This window comes from Corvus kubaryi, unplaced genomic scaffold, assembly GCF_017639235.1.
Source record: "Corvus kubaryi isolate FWS band 111438036 unplaced genomic scaffold, C.kubaryi_AGA036_p1.0 137, whole genome shotgun sequence".
NCBI classification, from domain to species: domain Eukaryota; kingdom Metazoa; phylum Chordata; class Aves; order Passeriformes; family Corvidae; genus Corvus; species Corvus kubaryi.
In genome coordinates, this window is record NW_024580671.1 from 29,934,373 (window position 1) to 29,943,472 (window position 9,100).

Sequence of the window (9,100 nt, forward strand, 5' to 3'; positions counted from 1 at the left end):
CATAGAACACCTCAGCTTGTCAGCCCCAGGACTGGAGAGCTGCAATCCCCTCAGCAGTTCCATCTGAGCCAAGGGAGAGCTGATCCTGACAGTGCTGGGACTGGGACCCCCAGCACACCACCACCACCACAGCTGAGCACACATCTGCTGTCCTGTGGAGGTTACTGGCCCCCTTTGGCACAAGCTGTTGCACCCTCTAACTACAGCCAGGATCTGGACTCAAAGCCAACTCTTCTATTGTCATCTCCTCAGCACCTTCTTCAAGGCTGCCTGGCAGCAATAATGGGGTTCAGCTAGTATGCGGGACCTTTGGCCAGGATCTGCTTGCAGATCTTGCTATAAGTTGCCCGATCAGGTGGATCCTGCAAGAAGCAGCCACAGCCTCCCATAGCCACCCTTTCCCAAGAGCAGCACCAGACACCCTGGTGTTCCTCAGAGGCCCCCAGTAATCCCAGAAGAAGCTCCCAGAATCCTCAAGATTCTGATCTTGAATCAGAGCCAGGAAACTGCAGCAGCAAGTGCTGTGCCCGTGGCCACCTTGGCTATCCATGGTCTCTGGCCAGGGAAGAGAGCAGCCCCTCTTACAGTCCTCAAACCTTCTTCAGCATGAGTTTTAGCTCTTCACTTTTACTGATGATTAATATATCAGTAACAAAGTGCAGTCACAGAAAACAATTAAAGCTTAAAAAGTCAAAGGTAATTGATGAGATTTTAGCAAGCACATGGGTTGTCAGGTGCCTGTGCCTTGTTTGCCACCAAATCATCAAGCTCAAGGTATGGCACATATGACTGCCCAAAGTGTGCTGGGTGAGGAGAGAGGAAGAGGAAGGGGGTGAGGACAGGGGAGAGGAAGAAATCACTGCTGCTTCACTGCACAAAATGGCCAATGCTGTACCCCCTTGTGACAGTCACTGCACCATTTCCCCATCCCACAGACAAGGCCTGGGACTGAAGAGCCCCAGCTGAGTGTCTGTGGGTGTGTCCATCCCCATCTCCAGGTGATGGGGTGTGGCACAGGGTGCCTCTATATAGAGGTGCTGGGGATGCTGAAGCAGTTGGCTGGTGTTTGTTCTGGTTCCTGCTGGCTGCCTTGGTCTCTCCCATGATGGTGGGCTTGAGGGTGGACTTCAGCATGCTCTTGGAGCCTCTGGGCTTTGTGAAGGTCCTTGAATGGGTGAGTAGAGCTGGAGGGGCATGGCGGGGCTGTTTCCTCTGCTGCCCTAGGCTTGGCTTTGCTCCTGTGCCTGGGCTGGATACCCCTGGAGAGGTGTGAGCTACTGGGCTGACAGAGCCTGCCCCAGGTTGCTGGTGTTGGGTGCCCAACACTGGGCTGCTCCTCAGCCAAGCCCTTGGATTGCAGATACGTAAGCTTGATGTGTTAATTACACATGTGTTACAGCAGCTTGTGATGCTGTGTGTTCTGATGATTGGGGGTTTAGGGTCTGGATAGTGAAAAAAGGGAAAGTAAGAGTTATTTAGAGAGTCAGGTTGATGTGTAATACTTTGAGCATATACTCTCTAGTTACTTGAATTTATAGTTGTGGATATGCAAGACTGTAAAAATATTTTCTTTATCCACTGCAAGAAATACTATGCTGGCTGTTAGCATTAAAAAAGCCAACAAAATAGAAACCCAAAAAATTTTTCTGTGCAAATGAAATTAAACAGAAAGCATTTTCAAATGGGATTTGGTTAGCAGTGTTGCTTATGCTTTTGGAATTTAGAAACTCAGCATTTTATTCTTGACATCACTTCATACTTCAGCGTTGCTGCTATTTCAGCTAAATGTTGAGTTTGCTTCCTTTGAGCTCTAGTGGTGTGCACTAATGTGTCTATGTATTAATTCCTGTAGATTCTTGCCATCTTTGCTTTTGCCACATGTGGAGGCTTTCAAGGTGAAACTACACTTCTAGTTTCCTGCAAAGGTGTGGTAAACAAAACAATTACAGCTGCCTTTGCTTATCCATTCAGGTGAGCATTAGCTCTTCAGTAATTACTTGATAATTATTTATTATTCCCTTTTTCCCCATCTGTCTCCTTATGACTATGTACTTACTCTATAAATGAAGATGGGAAACTTCTGGCTTGCTCTGTAGCAGCAATAAATGAGCATTTAGTTGTAATTGTTCAAAGCACTGTAGTTGTTAGTGCCCTATAGGAAGAAGCAGGTAGAAATGGCAGTAGACTGTGTTATGCTCTCTTTGACTCTACCTTACACTCTAGTCTAGCAGTGCATGAATGTTGTAGAAAGTAATTAGTAAGCAAAACAACACAATCAATTTTAGCAGCCTAATTCTTCATCAATTTGTAGCTGCTTTGGAGGCCCAGATAAGATTATTTTGAATGCTCCTTTATCCTATTTTTGTTCAAAAACTGAATGGAAAAGTCTTTTCAGTTTATTCCACCATTATCTTGGTAAGGGTGTTGGGCACAAAAAACGTAAATACTTCAGTGTCACTGCAGTACTCTTGTAGAGACAAGCTCCTTTCCTGGAGCAGGAGGAAGAAGGCTTCCTCTTTACTCTTGCAGCTGCACACCTATGATGAGTGCAGGGTTGGTGCTCCATATGTGTTCAATAAATGTAAGAACATAAATACAGAAATTGATCCTGTGGCCACCCAGTTAAAACTACTACAACAGTACAGAATTTGGTCATGAAATCCAGCATTGTAACAGCATTTGGAGGGGAGAATGGGGATCTGAAATAATTCTGTGCTGGTCACAGAGTGGTCACTGCTAGTCACATAGGCTTTATTTATTCAGCTTCTGTGCTTCAATTTTTTTGTAGCTATAATGCCTTTTAAGTCCTGATCACCTTGTTTAATTGCCAGTCTCTAAAACAATATTGTTAAGCCTGCTTCCAAATAGGGGATTTTTTGTTCAGCTGCTCTAAAAATGAGATTAGGATTCTTCTCCTGAAGGTAATATTGTATATCTCAGTGTAGGATTAGGCACAATCTTCAGGTAGCTTGACAAACCTTTGTGTTGCATAACTGATTATTTATATGTGTATCTTTCAGAGCAAACTTATACAATCAGACTGCTGAAGCACTGTTATTGTGAAGCATGAAGCATAATTATATGTGCTTCCCACTGTATAGCAATCTCTAACTACACTGATATAATCTTCACAGGTTGAATACTGTTGTATTTAGCGCACCAGACCCAGAAGGCTGTGGTGGTACTTGGACTGATGCCTACCTCATGGGTAACTTCTCCTCTTCTGCACAGTTCTTTGTTACACTGGCAGCACTGGTGTTCCTCTACTGCCTTACTGCCCTTGTGGTATATATTGGATATAACCACGTGTACCAACAAAATAACAAGTTTCCACTAACTGTAAGTAATACTAAGATATTTGAATGTTTTTACTTTGAAACTACAAAGAGATGAGAAGTATTGTGAATATGAGAATGATTGGTGGATATCCAGTAGTTACAAAAGTTAAATGGAGAGTGAACATAAGTATGTTGTACTGGTCACTATAGCACTCAAGCAGAAAAGGGGACCCAAAGCCCTTGGCTATCCATGACATCACACCTTATGTGGTTATTGAAGCACTGGAATGAACTTTCACTTTTTCAGGAGAACAGTACCTTCACCACAACTTTTCTTGTACATCATGCATTTGAATATAATATTGCTCCATAGGTGGGACCTCCTCTGTTAATCTGAGAATTTTCTCTGTATACAGCACCTGCTGTAATTGGCAGAGGGAAATAATTACCTTGTGAATTTTAGTCACCTTCAGTATTGAAGCTCTGAATGAGAAATTTCATACCATGCTTGAGAATGGACTTAGTGACCTTTCAAGCCAAATTTTTGCATATCAGACATCCAGATTTAAATCCTCTGCCCCTCTCCCACCACCTTCACTTTAGTTAACTTTTGCTTAAATCCTCATAAAATAGTGCTAGGCATCTGATTTTAGAAACAAATTTCTTACGGAGGTTAAGACTGCCTTTTGCATCTATCAAGCACAAGCATATAGTTTTGTAGCTGGTTATCAACATGCAGTTGTAATTATAACATTGTTAATGATTAAATTTTCTTGTGATCGTTAGCACTGCTGCAGTTATCTTGGTGCCATAATTGATACTGTCTCTGCCTTGCTCTCATATATATTCTTCCGTTTTTCTGACCTACTGATGAGTATTTCTCTTGTGTAGGACTTGGTTATCAGTGTCTTGACAGCCTTTCTGTGGCTGGTCAGTACTTTTGTTTGGGCAAAGGCGCTTGCTGACATCAAGGTGTCCACAGGAGCCAGCATTATTCCAGGAATTGAATCTTGCAAAGCACCAGGGACAACTTGCCACTTTCTTTCTGTGACCAGCATGGGAATTCTGAATGTGTCTGTGGTATGTATGCCTTCCACCATATGGGCACAATAAATGTGTTGAAAAACAGCAAATGGTACCTGAGAGTCCTGTTCTACTGATTGCATGTGTTGCTGTGTGTTAAGATTTCTTTATGGGTTATTAGTCATTCAGGTCCATTAATACTGTGGTAAAACACTGAGCAAATAATTTCTTGAAGGAAACAAGTCTCCTTCTAAAGAAAATAAAGAGAAAATTTGCAGGATCTACCTCTGGAGCTGTTACAGACAGCATTACCAGAAGCATCTGTGTGTCTATTTATGCCTGTAGCCAGGAGCAACTTGAAATATCTTAGTGAGCCACCCAAGTGGTCTGATGACTGATACAAGTAAGGAGGAAATGCTGTGCTGGTGCTGAGCCCAGATTTTTAGTCGACTGTGAGCATTTTTACACATCAAATTGAGCTTCCTTGTAACAAAATAGTATGAAGCTCATGTTCATACAAAGAACCCTTCACAGCAGAGCAAATTAGGCTTATTGTATGAACTTCCTAGTGAATCCTGCTTTTCGAAACTCAGGCTGTTATTCTTTGGCCCAATAATAATTACTCATGTGGTCTGAGAGTGCATATGCAGAGGTGCTCAGTGACTGGAAAGAATTTGTCTAATTCTGTGCAAAGGAGAGAGTGAGTGACTCTCTGGTTTACAAAGAACTCTGTTAAATGGTTAAAATAGTTTATAATACTCAGAAGATTGAGGAAATGTATTGTCCAAATGAAAGGGGTGCCAAAGGTAGTGTTTTTCTGGTTTGCCTTGAAGGCATATTCTGGCTTGTTTTTAAAAAAGAAAAACAAAACCCAATCAAATACAACAAATTTCATATTCCCTTTTTCTTCCCCCCCTGCCCTTTTATTTTCTTTACCCTACAGGCATTTGGCTTGCTTAATATGATTTTATGGGCAGGAAATGTTTGGCTCGTATACAAGGACACCAACTTGCACAGCCAATGGAACAGAATTTCTGAAAGTCCAACTGAAAGAGTATAAAAGAAGTTGGTATTTTTGAAGTGCTTCCACTTTCACATCACACTACCAAGAGCATGGAGCCATTAGCATTCATTTCAATAATAACTGATAATTCATTCAAACTTCTATTTTGTACTATGGTTTGACATAAAGTCTTGGGTAGTCCATCTGAAGTGTTTAATTATCATGAAATATATTATGTCTTTCAAGGTTGTGCAGTATTATATTACAGTATTTGTAGAGCAAAATTTGGAGGTTATCTGGATGCTGACCCTTTCTGGTTCTTAAATTAGCCTTATAGGAGGGAGGGCTGAGAAACAACTGTATCTGGGTTATTACTGCATCATCTTTAGTTCTGACAAGACTTCTCTGAAAAATGGAAAGTAAATTCACCCAGGGTGTGTGAAAATGCAGTTTAGTTTCTTCCCATCACTGGTACCTTGCAAGAGTCACCTCAGTAGAATTCATAGCTCTGTCGAAGCTGCAGCCAAGACGTGTCAGTTTCCAGAGAGTCCTTTCAGATCATTGTATCAAATCTGCTGCTGGCCCTGTCAGGAAGGACATTACTTCTATGTTTAATATGTTGTTACTCTTTAATGGCTTGGGCCAATCTCTGAACAAGGAGATTTGTTGAATGAATTCACAGCTTCTAGTCTCACTAATATGAGAGCTTATATATGTGTGCAATAGATGATTTAAATGCTTGAAGGAGGTGGGGGAGGAAGGAAAAATAAAGTATGGCCCAAAACAATTAAAAATACTCTAGAAATCAAAGTTGATATATTCTGCTACTGCTTAGGCTTCTTTGTATTTCTTTTGAGGTGCATGAATGAAGTTTGTGTGTGAAAGGAGGTAAGGTGAGATGTCTGAATATGACAAATTCTTGATTGATGTTGTTGAGCTCATTCACTGGGAACAATATTTGGGTCTTCTCATGTGGACTCCTTTATTAAGGTGTCTGTGAATTGCCCAGAACAAATGTTTTGACAAACCTAGTAAGAAAGCTGTTCAGGTTTTTCGTTTGTTTAAACTGTTTATGATGAAAATAGACATAAGTATGTATATAATGCAAATTGTAATTGTTCAGTGTGCCAGAGCTATTGATCTTCTGATAGTAAACTTTAGTCTCAAAGGGTATAATAAACTCAGTATGACTGCTGCTGAAAGAATGTGCCTTGGGTCTTTGCTGCTGTAGTGGTGGATGCAACTGCATTGGCTGTGTAGCTTCTGGGGCATGGCTTTAGCTATTGCTGCCTGTGCTGGCTGAAGGAGTTATCTGTGCTACAGGAGGGGCTTTTACACTGGGGCCCTGTGGTTTTTGTAAAAAGGACTATGTATCACTCCTGTAGGCTAGTGCTGCCTGGTGCTGCTCACACTTCTTTCTGCCAGCTCAGAGAAGGGGCATTTATAACTTGTAACTATCCAGAATTTCGTTTGAATTACCTTTTGGAAGAGGTAATAAGGGCAATTTTCACTTGTTCGCATCACTGTGCATGTTTATTTATTTAAAAACACATTTCATCCTAAAATCTAAAACTCATATTTTCATATTGTCTAAGAAAAAAATATGGTAATTACACCTTAGGTTTTTCAATCTTTGGGATTTAAGGTCACACATGATGTGGCTAAAATATTTTTTTATTAATCTTTAATATTTTTAACAGAACCATATTCCTGTCTATTTCTTATGTGCTTATCTACTTTGTCTCATACAGACCTGCTAGTCATTGGCACAGCCTAGTTATAAAATGGTAATTGTGAGTATTTTTGCATATGCAAAATGCATATGCAGTAATGGATTAGATCAGCATAGGCCTTATTGATGGCTGAGGTCTAGATAACAAGTGAAACTGAGTTGGAAATCTTAGCACACTTGACTGACTGTTTCAACAAAAACTTAAGTTTCATATGCACTCAAAGACATCCCTAGTCTCCTTAGGGCTGAAACTTACCCTCATGCTTTTTGTAGAAGAAACAGGTGCATCCCATCCCCAGAGTGCTTTCCTTCAAAAGACAAGGAGATAGAACGTGGCAGGCAGGACTATAGCTAGCAAAATAGAGACTCACAAGTAAGTGGTTGTGTTTTGTCGAACAGACACACAAGGCAGCCTGAATTTCTACAGAGCTAAATGCAGAGCCAGGTTGCTGTTAACAGGCCAAGGTAAGTGTGATGTGTAGTCCACAGCAAGCAAGATTTTGAAAAAGGAAAAGTAACCCCATGTGCGCTTCTGGTTCATTAGAGTAAAGCTTGTTTCCCTTTGCAGGGGGGAGGGATTGATGCAGAATACTGCAGGCTTTGATGGCTGCTCGAGTCCTGCAGCTGAGATGAAATGGAAAGCATCATGCAGCAGGAGCAAGCAGCTGCTCTCATTTACCCTGGACTCCCACAAAGGGCTGAGCAGTCTTTGCCTTTGAATTAACATTATATTTGTGCTGGCAGCACCAAAACATTCAGTATCTTATTTACTCATGGCAGGGGAGGGGGAAGACTGTCTGATTTACCAGCTTTATCTTGACTGCACAAGAATCACCATTGCTATCAGGAGATGCAGTTTGCTTGATCCCTCTGTACTGAGGGAACAAAGGGCCTGGATCTCTGCCAGCTCTCTACAGGTAAGTAATCCTCAGCTGGCAGCAATTTTTCTTGCAGCCATCAGTGGAGCAAGCTCACAAAAATCCTCTCATACTGCAGGAATTATTCTGGTAGCAGGCTATAGTTATGCAGCCCTAGCAAGTCAAGTGCTGTATGATCCCTGGTGTGATGCTAGAGAGGGGGATTTTGATCAGAAACCCATGGTGGGAAGAAAGGCTGTAAGGTGGCTGTGAAGGAAAATAAAGCTGAGGGGTCAGCATGGGGTAGTAATGAAGATCTCCTCAGTGAAGAATAGAATCCATTAGCATTAGGAGGTGTTTAAGGAAGCAAGTATGTTGTGGTTTAGGCTGCTGTGACCAGTGATGTGATGGTCAGGCCTCTGTGACAATGCCGAGAAATGTATATTCTGTGTGTGCTAACTCCCAGGAGGGTCCCTGCCGTGGGAGCTGGTGTGGTGTCAGTGTTGGCTGACAGCTTTGCCACCAACCTGCAGGAAAAGCAGTCAGAAATCAAATCCAAGAGAGATCTGGCAATGTCAAATCCCCAAGAGCCAGTGCTGACAGTGCAGAATGGAGTTGCTCTGGGGACTGTGTCCCTTAGGCCCTGTCACCCCAGTGAGCAAACCCATCTGCAGCACAGGCTGGGGCTGGGACACTGAAGCAGCAGCTGACAGGCCAGCAGCACTGCTAGATTTGATTGTACTGGAGCCAAACGGTGCTTTGTGATGGGTGGTGAATTCCTCAAGGCTCTGGCTCTGCAACACACTTGGCTAGCAGTGGAAGCTGTGAATGTGGAGTTTGAGAAAGAAGACAGATGCCACTTAGATGTGAAGAGCTGTAAGACTGTGGGTTCATCACCTGCTCATGGACACAGGGTAGCTGCAGCCTGTTCATTTTTCCCCTTTGCCTAGAACTGAGCAGCCCATAAGGCTGGGACCATGGCAAATAGTGGGGGGTGTATTTGGACTGTGGTTCTCTGTGGTGGTTTGGCTGCCTGCTCTACTGCAAACTCCTGGGGAGCTGGTAGGGTACCTCACGCTTGGAAACTGCCTGAAGATGGTCCCTGATGCTTCCACAAAGGCCCACTCTTAAGCAAGTCATGACAGCACATCAAACACGGGTCATGGATCATCTACTTATATTCTTGTAGCAGTATTTTGTATGTGTT

General features: G+C 42.4%; 1 protein-coding gene across 1 annotated transcript; it reads left to right on the plus strand.

Moving 5' to 3' along the window:
* Nucleotides 1-1,102: 1,102 nt before the first annotated feature.
* SYPL1 (synaptophysin like 1) lies at nt 1,103-5,696 on the plus strand. Its single transcript, XM_042017562.1, has 5 exons — nt 1,103-1,174; nt 1,853-1,971; nt 3,135-3,339; nt 4,170-4,358; nt 5,245-5,696. Exons 1-5 carry the CDS (start codon nt 1,103-1,105, stop codon nt 5,359-5,361), a joined length of 702 nt encoding a protein of 233 aa, XP_041873496.1. The 3' UTR covers nt 5,362-5,696.
* Nucleotides 5,697-9,100: the final 3,404 nt, after the last annotated feature.

Bases quoted from the DNA above. Each gene is read 5' to 3' on its own strand.
- SYPL1 (XM_042017562.1), top strand. From the start codon at position 1,103: ATGATGGTGGGCTTGAGGGTGGACTTCAGCATGCTCTTGGAGCCTCTG. The intron at 1,972-3,134 runs GTGAGCATTAGC...TAATCTTCACAG, and splicing joins GCCTTTGCTTATCCATTCAG to GTTGAATACTGTTGTATTTA. The intron at 4,359-5,244 runs GTATGTATGCCT...TTTACCCTACAG, and splicing joins GAATTCTGAATGTGTCTGTG to GCATTTGGCTTGCTTAATAT.